At 45.4% G+C, this 20,464-nt stretch overlaps 1 protein-coding gene across 2 annotated transcripts in view; it reads left to right on the top strand.

Annotated features, from left to right (window-relative positions):
• SYN2 (synapsin II) overlaps positions 1-20,464 on the top strand; it is a 207,867-nt gene that overhangs the window by 177,540 nt on the left and 9,863 nt on the right. For both annotated transcript variants that reach the window (XM_017955243.2, XM_017955244.1), the window contains 5 exons: positions 824-886; positions 1,290-1,432; positions 6,188-6,262; positions 7,344-7,446; positions 8,712-8,861. In XM_017955243.2, the coding sequence (XP_017810732.1) occupies positions 824-886; positions 1,290-1,432; positions 6,188-6,262; positions 7,344-7,446; positions 8,712-8,861 (534 nt within the window). The remainder of the gene's footprint in view (positions 1-823; positions 887-1,289; positions 1,433-6,187; positions 6,263-7,343; positions 7,447-8,711; positions 8,862-20,464) is intronic.

Raw genomic sequence — 20,464 nt, 5'->3', positions numbered from 1 at the left:
AGCCGGGCATGGTGGCCTACACCTGTAGTCCCAGGTACTCAGGAGGCTGAGGCAAGAGAATGGCTTGAACCCAGGAGGCGGAGGTTGCAGTGAGCTGAGATTGTGCCACTGCACTCCAGTCTGGGCGACAGAGTGAGACTCCATCTCAAAAAAAAAAAAAAAAAAGAGAGAGAAAACAAAGAAGCAGGGGACTTGGGGGTGACTGTGACCAGAGCCTTGTCTGCTGTTTGAGCGTAGTGTTCCAAGCCTCCAAATCCCAAATCTCCATGGGATTATTGCTGTGGGATGTTTCCACGTGGTGCTGGACTGGATAGTGGGAGGCTGGATTCCAATTCTGACTGTCACTATAGCTTTGTGACTTTTGCCTCTCTGGGCATCAGTTTTTTCTCCATAAAGTAGAGTTGAACTATGTGATTTCTAAAGCCCTTTGACGTTCTGTTTTCCAGCCTTGACTGGCCTCAACCAGGAATTCTGAAATCATCAGGCCAGATACCCCCAATATCTGTTCAAATCTTAGTTCCCATAGGAGTCTGACTTTTCATCAGGGTCAACATTATTTCCTTCAAAGGATACATTTTAAAGATGTAGGGTATACCAAATAAGAGAACAGGGTTCCTGTAGCACTGCCAGTAATATGCTGTGTGACCCTGGAAAGTCACTGTCATTCCATTGGTCTCAGTTTTTTAATCAGTAAAGCAAGTAGATTGGACTAGTTCTTTCTTTAAAGAACCCTCCCAAGGGCATTCCCAAGAAAAATATTTGTAGGATTCCACGGAGAGACGGCCACACTCTGACAGTTTATTCCTTTCTTTTCTGATTTCAGCTGACACTGCCCACGTTCCCTGTGGTGGTGAAGATTGGCCACGCTCACTCAGGCATGGGCAAGGTGAGGCAGAGAGGCCTGCTATGCTTCAGGGTTGAACCAAGAAGGGCAGTTTTCAGAGCGCCCATTTGTGAACTGCTCTTCTCCCTCTGTCACTGATGAATTCTTTCCAAAGAGAAGATGATTTGCCACCTCTAAAGCCATGAGTGTCACCCAACCAGACCTCTTTCAGTAAGCAGAATGCAAGCCACCTGCTTGGTCCTCTGGGTCCTTTGCAGCAAGTGTGGCCCCTGAGTTCTGGGAAGGGAAGCTAGGGAAAAGGGGCCTCCTGGGAAGATGTGGCACCCAGATTAGTGTCTGGATCGGATACATATTCGTGGGTTTGGAGGCTCAGGGCCCTTGTGACTTCTCAGTGTGTGTATGTGTGTGTCTCCCTTTCCCCCTTTCTGCCTTGCTCCAACATTAGGTCAAAGTGGAAAACCACTACGACTTCCAGGACATTGCCAGTGTGGTGGCTCTTACCCAGACCTATGCCACTGCAGAGCCTTTCATTGACTCCAAGTATGACATCCGGGTCCAGAAGATCGGCAACAACTACAAGGCTTACATGTAAGTAAGAGTGGGGTATGCTTTCTCCTCAACCACAGTGGAAAATCTGAGCCTCCACATTGCAACCAACTCTCAGTTTAACCTCTTCTGGCCCATAGGCAGATAACAGAGAGAGGGTGCCACTAAAGTCAGAGATTTTTTACCTGGATTCCTTTTAAGTCAGAGGAGGGGTCTGTGAACTAAGATGAGAAAATACATTAATATTCATTTTCACTTGCCTCTAAAGGAAATTTAGCTTTCTCTTCATTTTGAACAGAGACAACAGACTACAGTAGTTATCTGTACATAGGAGTTTGTCACTAAAGGCGATCACTGATATTCTTATATCTTATAATTGAGGCAGATCTCTCTATGGATTATTCTCATTCCTACTTTAAAATCATGGTAGTTGTTAGACTTGCCACTGCCTCCTGTTATTTAGAAAGAAACACGTATTTTACTAATCACAGATTTGTTTAATATTTTTGATAACTCTAATTGGGTAGCTCTGGGATCCCATGTACTCTGTCTTATATGGTTACACATCTTATATATTGTGTTCATTGGAAGGAATCCATAGGCTTCCCCAGACTGCCACAGCGCGAAGTTAAAAAGTTCCTGATGTAAATACCCAACACTGAAAATGCTACAGGCATTAAAAGCCCAGTGCATGACTTCTCTATAACTGTGTCCATTTGCCAGGATGGAAAGTTAAAAATTTCCTTCATTAGAATTTAGTAAAGGAAAAGATTTCAAAACTACCTGACTTTCCATAATATGCATAAAATGCAAGTGGCCTGTAATTCCAATTTTAGAAATATTAATCCCCCACTAAAAAAGTTTACAGTGGTGTTTTCTTTACAAAGAAAGAACATTATTAATATATAGATTTGATCTTGGTCACTTGGAACTTTAGCAGACTTCAAGGTTGAGCAGCGTTCCCTTTCCCTTCCCCACCTGTGTCTGTTTTTCTTCTCTTACCCACATTTTCACTACTTACACTCCCCACCCCTAGAGTGACATAGGCCCCCTCCCTGCACTCCTGTCCCATACCACCCTTCTTCACACACCTCCTGGTTAGCCCTTGCCGCATATGTGTTTTGTGTCACCCTCCTCCTCCGGACTCTGAGCTCCTTGTGGGCAAGAATGATAGAATCATCTCTGCATCTCCACTACCTTGTATAGCAGCAGGAACCTTAATAAGCACCAATAAGTATTCAGGGAAGAACCCTTGTGGAAAACTGAGGCATAGAATTTATTTTACCTTTATTATCAAGATTTGTACTTTTTTAGTTTACAACTTTATATTTACAGTCTTCTTGCTTCCAGAAAAGATTCAGGATTGCTTTAGAAATACGCACAATGTAGCCAGGTGTGGTGGCTCACATCTGTAATCCCAGCACTTTGGGAGGCCAAGGCAGGCAAATTGCTTGAGCCTAGGAGTTCAAGACCAACCTGGGCAACATGGTAAGACCCCATTATCTACAAAAGATACAAAAATTAGCTGGGTGTGGTGGTGCTTGCCTGTAGTCCCAGCTACCTGGGAGTCTGAGGTAGAAGGATCACTTGAGCCTGGGAGGTCAAGGCTGCAGTGAGCTGTGATTGCACCACTCCGGCCTGAGTGACGCAGGACCCTGTCTCAAAAAAAGAAAAGAAATATGCACAATCTAAGACAGAGTAATTTAAAAACCATTATAAAAACTTGCTAAAAGAAGCAAAAAATATATATATGTTCAGGCACCTAGGAAAGCAGATTACCTATCCTATAATTTTTAAATCCCCTAAATAAACACAAAACATTAAACAACAGTGGGGTAAAAGTATCTTGATCCTTAAAAGAAGACACCTAATTTGTAAGGGTTAGGGTTTCAAGAAACAACTCAAAATGAAGCATAAAAAAAGAGAATTCCAAAACATTGATGAAGGGTGGGTGACCAGAGAAACTTTAGATAACATTTACTTACTTTTTTGTGTGCAAGGAGAAATGTTTAGGCCCTCTTAGCTTCTCTTCATCACACTTCTTCCCCAAACTTGTGGCTATGTTCCTGCTCTCAGAAGAAGGAATTGACTTAGTAGTAGCCAAGATCAGGCTTGGGATTCTTTTTGTCTACCCCAGCAATCTCCGTGGAGATCCAGAGACAGCCACTTTGGTGTGAAGAAGGTACCATTCCTGCCTCCATCTGCAGTAGGCAATAATGTGGGTCAGCTGTGGAGATCAGATGATTTTTGGGTCTAGAGAATGGCCTCTCAGTGTCCCCTCTGCTCCCACATGCCTCAGGTAGCCTATATGGATCTATGCCTTGCATCCCATTGTTAGAGAACAGTGTGAAGTGTTGGGGAGCTTTGCAAACTTTAAAGTGCCATGCAAATGTAAGGATGTTGTTATTATCCACTCAAAAAGGATTTTAACCTATAAATTAACTTCAACAGGGTTATATAATGTTTCTAGTATCTTAAATGTTGAAAAAGTCGTAGAGGTTATCGGACTGGCTTGAAACCAATTATATGGGGTTCAGTGTCTTCCTTTTTTTTGAGACAGAGTCTCGTTCTGTCACCAGGCTGGAATGCAGTGGTGCAATCTCAGCTCACTGCAACCTCCGCCTCCCTGGTTCAAGCGATTCCCCTGCCTCAGCCTCCTGAGTAGCTGGGACTACAGGCACCCGCCACCACGCCTGGCTGATTTTTTGTATTTTGGTAGAGACGGGGTTTCACCATGTTGACCAGGACGGTCTCGATCTCCTGACCTCATAATCTGCCTGCCTTGGCCTCCCAAAGTGCTGGGATTACAGGCATGAACCATTACATCCGGCCCTAACTTTCTTATTTTAAGCATTTATGTAAGTGAGTCCTTCAAATAATATGGTATGGTGATGGGCAGCCATGAAGTCATTCAAAATTTGTGATTGAAAGGTTCTACTACTGAAACTTCTCATTTTGAAGTGAAGCCTTCTCAGATTATGAAAATTATTAATATTACTACTAATGAAATAAATAAGCCTATAGATGAAACAGTGTTTCACACTGTATTATGCATCAGGGCAGTAGGAATATCCTGATAAACCAAGGAAACATCGCGGGAAGAAAGTTAACACCGACAGATAGAATGGTAAAATGAGTTTTGGCTCAGGTTGAGTTGGATATGCAACCTGAAAATCATGGGAGTCAGTGTACAAATCCAAAGTTTGTGAGACTCTCTTACGTGCCATGGCTCTGTGCTGGGGACGTGGAAGTGAGTGACTCTCTGCCCCTGCCTTGAGCAGTCTGGTCACAGGGACACATTTGTAAACCACAAATGTTAAGAAGACAGAGTTATTTTTATTATGATTCTGTCTCCGTGTTTCTACTCAGGTTTTGCCAGCCACTCAGTAGTTTGTTTCTTTGCCTTTCCTGAATTAGGTACTGGAGTGTAGGGAAAAGCACATCATGTGAGGAAACCAAGATTCCTGGGCTTTTATCTCATACCTATTTGGACTATATGTAATCTCAGACAAGTCCTCTAACCTTTCTGAGTCTTATTTTTCTTATCACTCAAGCAGGGGCAAGAATTTCAGCCTACTCACAATAGGGGGTTTGAAATGAGGGGTTTGGTGAGGAGGCACCTTGGAAAGCAGTCAGTACTGTTCAAGCTTAAGGACTGTTGTGACCTTGTTCGTTAACTCATGGGGCCACCTCGTGGTTCTGAAAAATGAGCCATATATCTAGGTTCTTCAGTGTCTGAAATCAGATCTCTGGGGAGACCAGTCTCTAACAGTACTGCATGATAAGGGCAGCACAGGAAGGGCTCTGTCAACAATGTAAGCAGGACTCTTCTGTCCCTTAGGCCATCTCCTTCCTCTTGACTGTGTCCGGGTGAAGGCTAATAATTAAAAAGACATATTTTGGGTGTTCATAGTTAATTTAAACCTGTATCAGTTCGTCTTTCTGACAGCCCTGTGTTAACAGTTAACAGGCTCAGAGGGGCGAAATGACTCTATGAAGGTCATCCAGCCCATCAAGAGCAAATCCAGAACCAGAAACCAAGTAATCCACCTCCTGTTTAGTCTACGACTAGTTGACACTGACACATATTCATGAATGGAGGGTGCCGTGGGCACAGCAGAGAAGAGGCTGATGGCTTGATGCCATCGGCTGCATTTGACAGACAAGGCAACTTAACCCTGAAGAGTTAATTGACTTGCCCAGAGTCACATTGCTAGTATTATAGTGGCCTTCAGAAATTAACACTGAATGAATGAATGAGTGAGCCAGTAAGGAAGACATTCGGAGATATTCATAAAGAACCCTGCAGGAGTTCTCAGGATCAATGGACTTCAGTTTGTATGTATTGAGTCAGTATAGATGCTGAATGGGTAGGCTTCTGGGAACACAAGACATGATATATACCTTCGAGTGGTTTTCAGGCTTGTGGAAAAATCTGAACTTAAGACTCAGATGAAATAACTCAAATAAAAAGTAGATTTAAGTTTGAAAATCGGGCAGAAGCAAAGTCCTGTAGGAGTTCTAAGGACAGTAAGAGGTCATCCAGTTGAGAGATCAGGGAAGGCTCTGTGGAGCCAGAGCAGTCTGGGCAAGACGCTTGTAGAGAGGAGGAGGGTATTGCAGGTGGGGATTTGGCAGAGGCACCCAGGCTCTGGGCTCAGCAGACAGACCTCTGGGCTATTTGTGGGAGAAGCAGATGTGGAAAACAACAGAAAGCTAAAATTCTGGAAAGTTTCATGCCCTCCTCTTGCTGGTATGGCTCACTGCCTGTCCTATCCTGGTGGGATGTTGTTGCAGGAGGACATCGATCTCAGGGAACTGGAAGACGAACACTGGCTCTGCAATGCTGGAGCAGATCGCCATGTCAGACAGGTGAGTGAGAGAAGAAGTCCAGTTTCCAACCCAGTGAGAGGGAGACTTCCTTAGATGAAGAAGTTTAGGAATTAAGCTCTGTCCAAAGGGAGTCACGGAGCAAACAGGACAGATAAAACGTTTTACAAAAGGCCCAAGTATCCCATTTAACAAGATCAGGCAGGACTGATGATAAAGACAGATGATAGAGATAAAGACTGCCATACCATAGGTAAAAGCCTCCTGAGGCCTCACCAGAAGCAGATGCTGGCACCATGCTTTTTGTACAGTCTGCAGAACCATGAGCCAAAATAAACCTTTTTTTTTTTTTTTTTTTAATAATTACCTAGCCTCAAGTATTCCTTTATGGCAACACAAAACAGACTAATCAAGGAGTGAGGTGTTGCTATAAAGATACCTGAAAATGTGGAATTGGCTTTGGAACTGGGTAACGGGCAGAGGTTGGAAGAGTTTGAAGGGCTCAGAAGAAGATAGGAAGCTGAGGGAAAGTTCAGAACTTCTTAGAGACTGGTTAAGTGGTTGTGACCAAAATGCTCTTAAAAATATGGACGGTGAAGGCCAGGCTAACAGGTCTCAGATGGAAATAAGAAACTTGTTGGGAACTGAAGCAAAGGTCACACTTGCCACTCCATAGCAAAGAATTTGGCTGCATCGTGTCCATGCCCTAGGGATTTATGGAAGGCTGAATTTAGGAATGATGACCTAGAGTATCTGGTGGAAGAAGTTTCTAAGCAGCAAGTGGTCAAGAAGTAGCATGGCTTCTTCTAACAGCCTATGGGAAAAGATGACTGTACATACCATAGAAGCTCCAAGGAAGGAGTAATTGGCATGGGCTGGAATAGCCAAGGAGGCCTTCTAGAGGTGGTGAGAACTGCTTTGAGTCTGCAAAAATGGGTAGGATCTGGAAAGCAGATGGAGGAGGGCACTGTAAATAAGGGTATGTGCTTGATGCAGGTAGATGGAGGGAGCAGTGGGGATGGGAGGTGGGAGAGATGGAGGCAGCAAGGAGAGCCTGACCGGCAAGCGAGCTTTGTGGTGAGCGAATTGCCCCAGCTTCAGGACACCTCCCCATCACCTCCAGGTACAAACTGTGGGTGGACACCTGCTCTGAGATGTTTGGCGGCCTGGACATCTGTGCCGTCAAAGCTGTACATGGCAAAGATGGGAAAGACTACATTTTTGAGGTAAGTCTGGACCAAGCAGTAAGAGATAACTCCCAAGGCTTAAGAACTATGTGGGCAGCTCAGACTGCCTTTAATTTAGGGCCTCCTGAACCATGGAAATGTTCCAGCAAGATCAGTGGGTAGCTATTGTTTCCAACCTGCTAGCCAGGAGTAAAAGATGTTGGATATGGGTTCCTGGGATACTAGTCATTCCTCTGGGAAGGCTGTAGTGATGTTACCATTCTCTGTCTCAGAAAGCCACCCTTGGGAGTCATTCTGTCCAACCTGCTCATTTTACAGGTGAGGAAACTGAGGCCTAACACCATGAACATGTTCCCAAGACCACAGAGTGAATCAGTGTCTCAGCCGGGCACCAGATGCAGAACATTCTTCTTAGCATCTCTCTGAGCCTTGGAGACACTACTCTGCCTGGTCCTCTAACACAATTTTGCTGACTCCCTTTTCCTGTTTTAAAGGAAAGCCAGTGGCAGTATGAATCCTTCACACACATTCCTACCCAATCTGGCTGGGAGCAGGAAAGACTCCTTGCTAAGAGTTTGGTGGTATTTCCAGGATATTGGTGTCAGGAGCCCAAAGTAGGCTTCAAATTCAGAATCTCTCTCATTTCCTGCATGGTCTGTAACCTTCTGAATGGTCACACCTCTCCTTGCTAGGTGGGCCTCTGTTTTCTCATCCATAATTGAGAAAGTTGGACTATGGAGTCTGTGAGGCAGACACTTCCTAAAGGAGGAAAACACTGATCTGAGCCTTGAGGTACAGGAAGAACCAGCATTGGTGGTGAGAAGGGAGGGCATCCCAGTTCAGGTACAGAGGGATGAACCTGGTCATTTAGTGAGCAGAGCATGCTTAGAGATAGAGATTCTGTGGGTGAAAAGTAACAGAGATGAAAAGCGCATGCTCCTAATCAGAGATTTAAGGGGATGTCTTTCACATCTGCCTGCTCCCTGCCTGCAAACTTTTGCGCCCTGAGGCTCTACCCTCTCCTTGCTTTTTACCTCTTCTGGCTACCTTCATTCAGCAATTTGTGGTCTCACTGAGCCCTGGCACGGGTAAAGCTTGGGGAAAAGACCTGAGGCAAAGGTTTGTAGAAGGAAGTGACAAAGATCCTATTTCTGCAAATGATCATACTTCCAGCTGAAGAGAAGAACTCCTGCTTCATCTCCAGTCCACCTCTGCTGGCTTAATTGCTACCCATTCTGAAAGATTGTACCAGGCCTTTTATGTTTCCAGACCTCTTTCCTCACCTGGGACACATCTCCCACCAGGTCATGGACTGTAGCATGCCACTGATTGGGGAACATCAGGTAGAGGACAGGCAACTCATCACCGAACTAGTCATCAGCAAGATGAACCAGCTGCTGTCCAGGACTCCTGCTCTGTCTCCTCAGAGACCCCTAACAACCCAGCAGCCACAGGTAAGCAGCTAGGAAGAGACATAGCAGAGCCAAGAACCATTCCCAAGCCCACTGCTCTAGATGTTGGTGGCCTAAAGAATGGAGTACAGGCCAGATGCCCACAGGCCTAAATGGGATCTAAGGAGACATCTCCCTCTTCCTTCCCTTCCCTTTCCCCTGGAGGCCTGATTATTTTTCACCACCCCTTATAGGGGCCTTCTCAGCAATCTGCAATATCAATTATATAATTAACCAGAGGAGCACTGGATCTCTTTCCTCTGAACCTGAAGTCTCCAGGGAACCAGAGCCAGTTTCACCTGGGACTCAGGATGCTCCCGATTTTAAACTGAGAGGTATTTGAGGAAGAGCTGGGTCACATCACTTACTGTCTATTCACTGCTTCACTGTGTCGAGCCTGCTATCTTTGTAAATAAGGAAGGCTCTTTCTGAGAAATAAGCTGGTCTGGAAAGGGGAGAATCAAGTCCCTCATTCTGGGAGAGAGTGACAAGGCAAAACTCAAATTAGAAATCTTTCCTTCCTAAGAGAGAAGTGGCCTTCTTCAGTCGGCCAATCACACTCATGGCAACAGCATTCCAGCTGCAGGTCTAGTGGGAAATCCACACTGAAGTTTTGTGGAACATCAGACCCTGTGGCAGGGAAAGGTCTTTATTCCCGTGCAAGAGGTATCTCATCTTTCAAAAGTATCCCCAACTCCACTAAATGTTTATACTATGAAATGTTAAGAACTTGGGACAATGAATCAAAAACTGAATCTTAAGTCTAGCTCTTCCTCTAAATAGTTGTATAAGTTTGTGGGGGAAATGACTAGCCTTTCTTGGGCTCAAGTTTTATTATTTATAAATGAGAATTCTCTCGGATAGCTTTCCTTCAAAATCCAACTTTAAACAGTTAGGGAGGTAGAATAGAATAGTGATTCAGAGTGTGGGCTGTGAAGTGAGAACTACCCAAATTTGAATCCTAGACTCTTCATTTATTGGCTTGGTGACCAGCACATAAAACAGTGTAACAATTGATAAGTCAGTTCCCTCTCTGGATCTCAAGTTTCCCCACTGATATCTAGAGACCTTCTGTGCTCTGAAAATTTCTTTGAGTAGAATACTTCCATCTTCACTAATCCTGATAAATGGGAACTTCTGGGCTGATAAATGTGGACCCTGACTCTTTCTGGGTATCTGAGTTGAGAATAGCCCTGTATGATGGTATGTTGTTATGTATTAGCTCTTATGAGTGTTTTGGTTACTAGAGAATCACAGTAGGGTAACTGGGAAAACAAAAGTTAATTGCCTGTTAGAGATACAAACCCACTATTTAATTACTATATTTAACTAGAGATGATAAAAAGATTTTTACGGTTGAAAAAAATCAGGCCTATGGTGAGATTTTATGATTTTGTAAATGCGATGGAATCAAGATATGTGAATCCTAGTTCTGCCCTTTAGTCCACACTAGATAATGAGAGAGAATCTGCAAACCAGATTACTGCTTGTCCCTGCTGTAGCAGAAGAGTGACAAGGAGTTCCTTCTTCCCTTTAATACTAAGAAAAACAGAGAACATCTGGTAGTATCTTAAAGAATTTATGACAGGGTAAGAGAACCTGACATTACCCAGACAGAATGGGCTGCTCTGGGATTCTGTGAAGGGCCCTTAAGTACTTACAAAATGTGTAAACTTTCATGACCCTCTACAAGGAAAGTCATTCTGAACTAAAATGAAGGCCATGCTAAGAGTCAGGAGACCTGCATTTAGCCCTGTCCTTGCCACTGCTTCACCAGGTGACCTTGGGTAGGTTTCTTCCCATTTCTGTGCCTCAGCATCTTTGTGTCTAAGATTAAAGGTTGAACACACTAAGATCCCTTGTAGCAAGACAATCCATATTATACAAAATGGTGTCTAAAGTATAAAAGTTACGAAGCAAAGAGATAATTTACAGAACAAAATTTTCTACCCCACAAAAAAGCATTATTAGCCCTTCTTTGGTATAAGCCCCTTATTTTATAAACATTAAATGTTGTAGCTTGAACATTTTGTAAGAGAAATCTACAATACGTCAGTGTCAAGGCAGAAAACATAGCAAGGAATAAGCTCCCTAAATATAGCATCTCTTTCAGAAATTCCTTGTAGCAAAGTCAGTTTGACTCAAGGATAAGCTTTTTTTTGCTCAGCCTTATATTCATATCCAAAGGATATTGTGGAATGCATACCATGCTGGGAGTCAGGACACATAAGAGCTAATCCTCACTCTGCTATAACATTATGTGACCTTGGGCAAGTCACTTCCCATCTCTAGACCTCTGTTTCCTCACCTATAAAATGGAGTTGAATTAGATGATGTCTAGATCCCTTTCAATTCTAAGGCCACATAATACCTGGAGTTAGCCAAACTGCAAAGTCTGAAGTTAGCCAAACTGCAAAGTCTCCATAAGACCCTCACTCCTAACATCACCTGAAAGTTCAGGAAGTTCCTAAAACCACTCTCAGGTTTGACAGTTCTCTGGAAGAACTCACAGAACTCACTGAAAGCTATTATACTCACAGTTACAGTGTATTATGGAGAAAGGATACAGGTCAAAACTAAGCCAAAGGAAGATGTGTAGAGCAGAATTTGGGAGGGTTTCAAACACAAAGCTTCCATTAGTTAGGACTCATTCCCTTCCTGGCTTTGATATGTGACAATATGCATAGAGTATTAACAACTGAGAAAGCTCCTCGGAGCTTCAGGGTTCACAGTTTTTACTGGGGCTTCGTCATGTAGGCATGACTGATTGATCACCTGGTTGAACTCAGCCTCTGGCTCCTCCCTCCTTGGAGGTCAGAATAATACCATGTGGCCTGAGGGACCTACTATGAGTGACAAGAGACACTCCTATCACTCCAGAAACTCCAGGAGTGTAGAGGTTACTTCCGAGGAGCCAAAGACAAAGGCCAGAATTCTCTTAGGGCAAAGCCAAATTCTTTACTATACACATGATTAAGTTAATATAGCAAATGTTTCTCAAATACTTTCAGCCCCTGCGGGCAAGGACTATGCCTTATTGATCTGCATTTCCGTTGACTAACATGGAAATGCAGAGTGTGTGCTTAAAATTAGTTAATAGCCTTAGGACTTAAAGTTGCTGTCCAAAATGTTTATATTCTAAATTGAAATAATGAGTGAATTCAGAGGTCATCATTTCTCAGATGGTATCTTCTGGTAACCTCTATGAGCTTCCTCCTGAGCCTTGTGCCTTGACCTCAGGCCACCCAGAAGGCAGAAGACATCCAACAGTCAGCCACAGTTGTCAAAACTCCACAACTTGAGCTTAAAGCCATGACTGTACTGGTCATATTCCCACTTCCAATTTCCTCTAGATAATAGCACATTTTCATTGGTTACATTTGAGCAGACATTTCAGCCATCATAAGTCCAGGACTATGGAACTGTCAAACTAGATTACCTTCGTGTCCCTGCTATCACATCCACCTACTTATCTGCACCTCCACCCACATGAATCTGCTCGAAGGCTCACCCTCCACTTGTGACCTAAATTGTATCTCCTTTTTGTTTTCAAGTATCTTCTCTCTTCTCCACCATCAATTTCTCTTTTTCCAAAAGATTATTGGAAAGTTGTTTTAGACACCGTCTCCCTTTTACCACATTGTCTCTCCTGTCCTCTGTAGTCAGCATCCCACTCCCACCATCCCACTGAAATTGCCCTTGTCAAAGTCACCTCCATGAGGCCAGGTGCCGTGACTCACGCCTGTAATCCCAGCACTTTGGGAGGCCAAGGCAGGTGGATCACAAGGTCAGGAGTTCGAGACTAGCCTGGCCAACATGGTGAAACCCCATCTCTACTAAAAATACAAAAATTAGCTGGGTGTGGTGGCAGGTGCCTGTAATCCCAGCTACTTGGGAGGCTGAGGCAGGAGAATCACTTGAACCCGGGAAGTGGAGATTGCAGTGAGCCGAGATTGCGCCACTGCACCTGGGTGACAGAGCGAGACTCTGTCTCAAAAAAAAAAAAGTCATCTCCATGTCACTGAGTGCAGTGGTCACTTTTGTTCTAATCTTTCAGACTTTTCAGTAGCATTTGATGCAGTTGACTACTCCCTCCTCTAAACACTATTTTCTAGGCCCCTGAGACCCCACCCTCACTTGGTTTTCATTCTACATCATTGGCTTCCCCTTCTTGGCCTCCTTTGCTAATTCTTCCACTTCTGTTGAGTGTCTAAACATCAGTGCCCCAGAACTTGGTCAATGTATATATTTGTTGGTGGTCTTGGCCAGCCCATATCTATCTCCTGCCCTGACCACCCCTTCAAACTCCAGACTCATATTTCTAATTCTTGCTTGACATCCTTACTTGCATATCTTAAGGGCACCCTAAACATAACACAGAACTCTAGTTTTTTTCCCTTAATCTTGTCCCCACAACACTGTTTTTCCCAAGCAATTTATGTAGGCCCTTACCTGCCTCTTTGCCCTTGTACTATCCTAACTATTGCTCACTGTGCCCTAGCCACACTGGTAAGGATCTTTGTATTAGGCTGTACTCTCTCTCTGAAATGTTCTTCCCTCTTAGTTTTGCATTTTTTTGAGACGGAGTCTTGCTCTGTCGCCAGGCTGGAGTGCGGTGGCGCATCTCAGCTCAGTGCAACCTCTGCCTCCCGAACTCAAGCGATTCCCCTGCCTCAGCCTCCCAAGTAGGTGGGACTACAGGCACTTGCCACCACGCCCGGCTAATTTTTTTGTATTTTAGTAGAGATGGGATTTCACCATGTTGGTCAAGATGGTCTCGATCTCCTGACCTCGTGATCCACCTGCCTTGGCCTCCCAAAGTGCTGGGATTACAGGCATGAGCCACCGTGCCCAGCCATAACTGGCTTTTCCTTAAAGCCAGAAGTATAACTGATACTTCCTCAACTATCCATTCCAAAGCTGCCACCTACTCACTGGCTACCACCTGTCCCTTCTTTAATTTTCTGCATAGCGCTTACTACCAGTTGAGATTATTCTTGTCTATTTCATTGTCTCTTCTACTAAAATGTAAGGTTCTCAAGAGTACAGACTTGTTTATGGCTATATCTCTAGGGCAACAGTATCTAGCACCTAGTAGCCATTTAATACATCAAGGGTGTACCAAGGGGAGGCAGGTGAGAGTGGTTTGCCCAGGTGCAAGCAGTTGACTATAGAAAATTTTTAAAATAACTAAGTTGGCCTGCTTCTTATTATCAACATATGATAGCAATTCTATACAAATGACGTTGATAAAATACTCTTCCCACCAAGCAAACCACTCCTACCCCACTCCCTTTGATGTGCCATTGTAATACATATTTGTTGAGTGAGTTCATCATTTGGAATAGGCATCTTTAACACCCCTATCAGCCTATTGGATTGATGTCAGGTCCTATGGATGATCTTGATAGTGTGCAAGTGGAAAGGATGTGAATCAAGGAACATTACCTGCATCCCAGCCAGGACTTTACATGGCCAGCTGAGCCCTTAGGTGTTGTCACTAACTTGCCCACAGGCATTGTCACCATTCCTCATAGGTGCCTCTTGCTGGCCTCTTTCTTCTGTGGCTGTGGAAGCTCAGGCTGAAAGAGCTTCTGGTCTGAGTCATAAGCCCTAGGAGCTGCTCCTGCCCAGAATTCTAGACCAAGACCAGGACAGACTTGTGGCTAGCTGCTTGTCCACCCTTCTCTCTTTCTCCTTCTCTATCCTTGCCCTTAGCTCTACCATTAGTGCTTTCATGTATTTGATTCCAGAGGAACACCTAAAGTGGGGACAGGGAGCTGGGACTTAGGGGTGAGGATGGTGATTGGAGGGCACACCTTACCTTGTTACCAGCCAGCTTCCCAGCCTGGGATGGATTAATTATAGAAAGCAAAGAGCAAAGACGTGGGGGTGGGCCTGAACCAGCTGCTGCACACATTTCAAAGGAATAGGGGAAAGGGCATAAGAAGCACTGGCCATGTCACCAAGAGCAGGGAGGTGAGTGGCAAAGCCTGATCTGGTTGGTGACAGCTTGGCCTCAGCCTGGCCGGACTGCCAGCTTGCGGGCTGCTGTGAGGGTCAGCGGCAGCTACTGACCCTCTGTCTCTGTACATGGGCTCTGAAATGCTTTAGAGAGACTGTTCTCGAGGTGGCAGTGACACCTGGTGGCCATTGATGGCCAAAGCCTCTAGGCTGTATACCTACAGAGTCTCTTCCTTGTGCCACTGCCTTCCCACCACCCCTCCTACACATTCACTGACTTTTGGGGTCTCTTGTCTAGGATCTGAGCTGGGCCTTGCGTCCTAGGGCTCTGGTGAGGTGTGGGCTGCTCTTCAGACTCCCAGGAACCAGGGAGAGAACTTCAGGGGGACAGAGCTTTCAGGCCATGCCAATAGAGATGGCATCTGGTCTTCTCCTTCATGTGGCTAATGTTTTTTTCATTTCTCATTATACTGGTTCCACTTTTTTTATTTTCCTGTAAAATTCTCCAGAGCCAGAAGGCTGAATTGCTCATGCAGGAATTTCAGACACTGACGGACTAAGATGGGAACTGTTCTCTCTTCAGTGTCCCTCAGTTATGCCGCAGAGCTGGCTTCCCATTTGGCTGGTGGGTTGGACCCATGGGGAATGATTCTAAGACTCAGTCTTTGGAAGCATTTGTATACATTTGGTGTCCAGAATGAAGATGAGCCTCTTCTCCTACCCTGAGTTGATGAGAGCACATCCGAAATGTTTCTAGTCTGAGGGTTACAGTATAACAAGGACAAACTCTAACTCCAATCAGAATGTGCTCAGAGGAGAGAAACCAGGAGGTTGAGGCAATTGGCAAATCTGTGCTATGAGTAAAAGTTAAAGGAATTGCAGTTGAATAGCAGACATCTCAAGGAGTGCATTAATTAATATCTTTAGCTCTCTGATGCTGTCATGGGGTAGAACTGATTCCAAAAGGCAAATCTGCTTGGTTTTGAACTAGTGTAGGGAGTAAACTCTCTAACACTCAGAAATGGTATGCGGCTGCTACATTGTTGCTGACGTTGAGCAGGATGAGCAGCTTGTAAGGCACATGGTGAAAGGCAAGGGCTGGGGACTGGGGCTGTTGGAACAGGTAACTTATACAATCTCCTTCCAAGCCTGACATGCTGGGGTCCAGACTGTGTGCAGCCACGGGACCTGGGAAAGGCTGTGATGAGAATTCAGAATTGAAGGACTGAGGCTGAATAACCTCTGGTCTCTGGTGGGACATTCTACCAGGCCTTTTTTATATGGGTTCTCTGGTATAAAAAGAAACAAAACATTTTCAGCGAGGTTTTTCCAGCCACAAAGGCTCTGAAACAAGCTTGTCTAACCTGCAGCCCAGGATGGCTTTGAATGTGGCCCAACACAAATTCATAAACTTCCTTAAAACATTATGAGATATTTTGCAGTTTTTTTTTTTTTTTTTTTTTTAGCTCGTCAGCCATCGTTAGTGTTAGTGTATGTGGCCCAAGACAGTTCTTCTTCCAGTGTGGCCCATGAAAGCCAAAAGATTAGCCGCCCCTGTTCTAAAAAATATGAGGTCTCCTGAGTGCAAGAAGACCAAGCCTAAGAAGGGGTTTCTTCACTCTGAGAAGTGGAATCTAAAGGGCTATCCAGTTAGGGAGGGGTCCAAAAGTCTCTCCGATCCCCAACATGGGACTAACAGGGCTTCACTTCAGCTTAGAAGAGGTAAATTTAGGACAAATGAAATGCCTTCCTGCTTCCCACAGCAGGAATGGCTTTAGTGAATTTCTTCCCCAGTGAGTATAAGCTGAGAACGTGAGGAGATTTGGGGCAGGTTCAGATAAAGCCACTAGTGACTAGATCCCTTAACAGACTATTAAGAGAAGCTAACTATTCTGGGACTGTCTTAACTTTTCAGGGACATGTTTAATCATTTGAAGCTGACATTCTGACCTTGAGTGACCTGCCCCTCAGTGCCCCCAGAAGACTCAGGGACTGCCCCCATGGGATATTTCTTGGGTCCTAGGTTATGAGAGGGCCCCCCTCCCGGAGATGAGCTCTGCACACAGAGAAGCAACTCCCCCCAGGAGGGAAGAAGAAGCAGCTCATCCCTGGGCACCTTTTAGAAGGAGGAAGGAAGGTGGGCGCTGGTGACTGCAGGGGCAAGCCCAGAAAGATCCCAAGGTGCCTCAAAACATGCGGTCCCCTTTGCACCGACTAAACCTACAACCTCCCGACCACATTCTTTCCCGCTGCCTCATTCTCCCTGGGGTCCTAGACCGGGGAAGCGGGGCCTGGGGGAGCTGATCAGAATAGTTCTGTGGCGTGTCCGGCAAGGAGCTTGGCCTGGCCTCTTTCCTGGGGCCAGACCCTGGGACCCTTTCCCAATTTCCTGTCTCAGATATGCTGAGCAAGCACAGGCCTTCCTCCTTGGTTGGAGCAGCTGGTCTCAGGCCAACAGCTCACAAGTGTTGAGTCACTCAATGTCTTTCCTTCCTCAGCTTTCCATCCTGCTGGGACTTCAGGAGCTCCTTTCTCCAGCTTGTCTGCCGAAAGCCACGGGATGGCATTTTAAAGTTGCCTTTGACAAAAACCCGCAAACCCTCATCCATGGGCTTGGTTTCTGTCGCAGGCCAGTGATCTCCTTTCCAATCATCTCAAGAGCTAATATTTACCATTTTTGCAGGGACCTTGCTGGAACTAAGCAATATACAGAAGGCATGGTATAACCCAGACCAGAATTCCCTGTTCATGAAACTATGCATCAGGTGACAGGAAACCACACAACAATATCTTCTTCACTGATTCTAACATTAGACCTCCCTTCCTTTGGATTTATATTTATTATTTAATAATAGTAGGATGCTCAGTTACATTGTCTAACACTTTACAGTTTACAAAGCACGCTCTTTAGTTTAAGCCTAACAATGCTTATTTAAGATGTCTTGGGCTGGCAAGTGTATCTTTGTTTCACATATCAGCAAAGAGAAGGCAACTGACTTGCCCAAGGTCACACAGCTGCTAAGCAGGAGAGCTGGATCTTCTGGGCCCCAGTTCAGGGAGTTCACAATACCGTGCACCCTGTCCTTTTGGTGCTCTGACATCAACAGAGGGGAAGGTAAGAATGGAGTAAGCTGGGCATTTGTGACTCTGTATCTCTATGTAAGGAAAACCCTTGCATTCCTCCCTTAACAAGTGGTGGACCTACCAACCTGGAGAAGTCTCTGAGCCTCACCAGCTCTCTCCTTCCTCCCTGGCTTCTCTGATCACTAAGCCCAGTGGATTCAGCATAGCAGGAGACCCCCCCAATTAGCTTTGATAGAAGCAGCACACTCTCTTTGCCAAGCCCCTGAAAGCCTATACCTGCAAGACATCTCTGCACAGGCCCAATAACCCTAGGTCTTGCTGAGTTCGAGACTCTGTAGCTGGTCCAGGCTGGTCTTGAACTCTGTAGCTAAGAAAGGCTTGTCTCAGTTCTCACACACCTGAAGAACTGGGAAAAAAAAATGCATAAACGAATTCATGGAAGCCCAGAGCTAGAAGGGCCTGTAGAAGTCATGTGCCTGCAGCTATGTGAGCCCCTCTGACCAGAGTTTGTCCAAGCACTGCTGAAATACCTCTCATGCCAGGAAGCTCACTACTACCCAAGCCAGCCCTTGACACTATTCAGATATACATTTGACTAATTTCAGTCTTCCAGTGCTTCCATGGTTACCTCATTTATACCATTTGGGAAACTGTGACTCAGGGTAACTTGCCCAAAGTCACATGCATAAAGATGTCATTTTGAGACTGTTCACCATCCTATCTGCTCCATGTACCCATGTTTTTCTGCTAGCATCCCCCTTAAGAATTGACCAGAACTGGTTGCAGTGCGCTCTCACGAGGCTTGATCAGCCAAAAGAACAGTGGTCCTATCACTTCCCCTTGTCAAGACACAGACATACCTCCAGCTGCATCCGATTTTTGGCAGCATCATTACAGTCTGACACCCTCTGAGCCTGTTGTCACTCTGTAAACCCAAGGTTGTCTGCGGTTTATTTATTTATATATTTTTTTGAGACAGGGTCTCACTCTGTTGCCTAAGCTGGAATGCAGTGGTGTGATCCTGGCTCACTGCAGCATCTACCTCCCAGGCTCAAGCTATCCTCTTGCCTCAGCCTTCTGGGTAGCTGGGACTATAAGCACATGCCACCATACCCACCTAATTTTTGTATTTTTTGCAGAGACAGCGTTTCATCATGTTATCCAGGCTGATCTCAAACTCCTGGGCTCAAGTGATCCACGCATCTCAGCCTCCCACAGTGTTGGGATTACAGGCGTGAGCTGCACCCAGCTGGGTTTTTTCTTATGCTACTATAAGGTCATTTATTCCCCTTCCATTTTGTGTACAGCTAGGCACAAGCACTGAACTTCACATTCTTACCTGTTTGAATCAATCCAACTTCCTGAGCAAAATTCTGCCTCTCAGTCTGGCCATGAGTTTCTGCTGCTGTGGGCTGGCTCCACGCCAGACTTTGGCAGTGACGCCAGAGTGGCCAGACTTCTGTGGAATTCAGCATCCCAGGATGCTCTGGGTGACTGGAAACAGATCCCATGGTAGCCAAGCCCCACAGGGAATAGGCCCGGAGACCCTAGCTGACAGCAGGCTTGTGGGTGGAGCCAGGGAGTCTCAGCCTGGCAAGGGACAGTCCTTGGGAACTCTCCTCCCCACCTCCTGTAGCCCCTGAGAAGTCTTCCATATACAATCTCAGTGGAGCCAGGGCCAAGAGAAGCTTCCTAGGCGCCATCAAGTGTGGCCAAAGCATATTCCCAGGCTCCAGCCCAAAGGACTGCCTCCGGGAGCTCTTCCTCTGAAGCCTGGAGAAGGGCACTTCTGGGCTTAGTTCATTCGTGGGTGTCTTACATGTATATTTCCATGGCTGAGGAAAGACAAGGCTAGCCCGCATAGTATGATCACCCCTGTGAGCTCATCCTGTGTCTGGAGTTCTACCATTAAAGCTTAATCTATGAGATTTAAAATGTTTTCTTGGAATCACAGTTTCACAGGATTGGAAGGAACCTTAGCATTCATCCAATCAATCTCATATTTAAAGAAGGAATATTATCTATGATGTCTTTGTCAGGTCATTCACTACCCACTATGTGAACACATACATCTACCTCCCAAAACAGCCTATCTCACTGCCTTTGCAAAAGAAAGTTCTGCTTGTCAGTGAAAGTCTGCCTCGACCTTTTTGCCCACTGGCCCTGGTTCTGCTCTCATGCCACATAGTTTTCTGTAACCCTCTCTGGGAGGAGAACATCGTCAGCTGCTCTTGGCCAGCATTTGAGATGATGCACTGGGACCCTTCAGTGGCACCAGACATGAGGCCCGAGGGGAGGGACCAGCAAGAGCCAGTCCAGCAGCTTCACAAACTGTGACTTTTTCTGTCCTTCAGCTAAGTTTCTGTCTCTGACCATGAGAAGCTGTGATGTTGAAGGCATGGGCCAGACTAGCGAATGAACAGTAGAGAATCAGGCCTGGACTGAGCAGCTGTTTATGACATAAAGGAGGGAGAAGGCTAGAAAGGGTGAGCCCAGCCATGCTGAAGCAATCAGGAGTGCTGATGAAATAGTGTCTACCTCATACAGTGAGGTACAGA

The sequence above is a fragment of the Papio anubis genome, chromosome 2, assembly GCF_008728515.1.
Source record: "Papio anubis isolate 15944 chromosome 2, Panubis1.0, whole genome shotgun sequence".
NCBI classification, from domain to species: Eukaryota; Metazoa; Chordata; class Mammalia; order Primates; family Cercopithecidae; genus Papio; species Papio anubis.
This window is presented reverse-complemented; position numbering and strand designations above follow the sequence as displayed.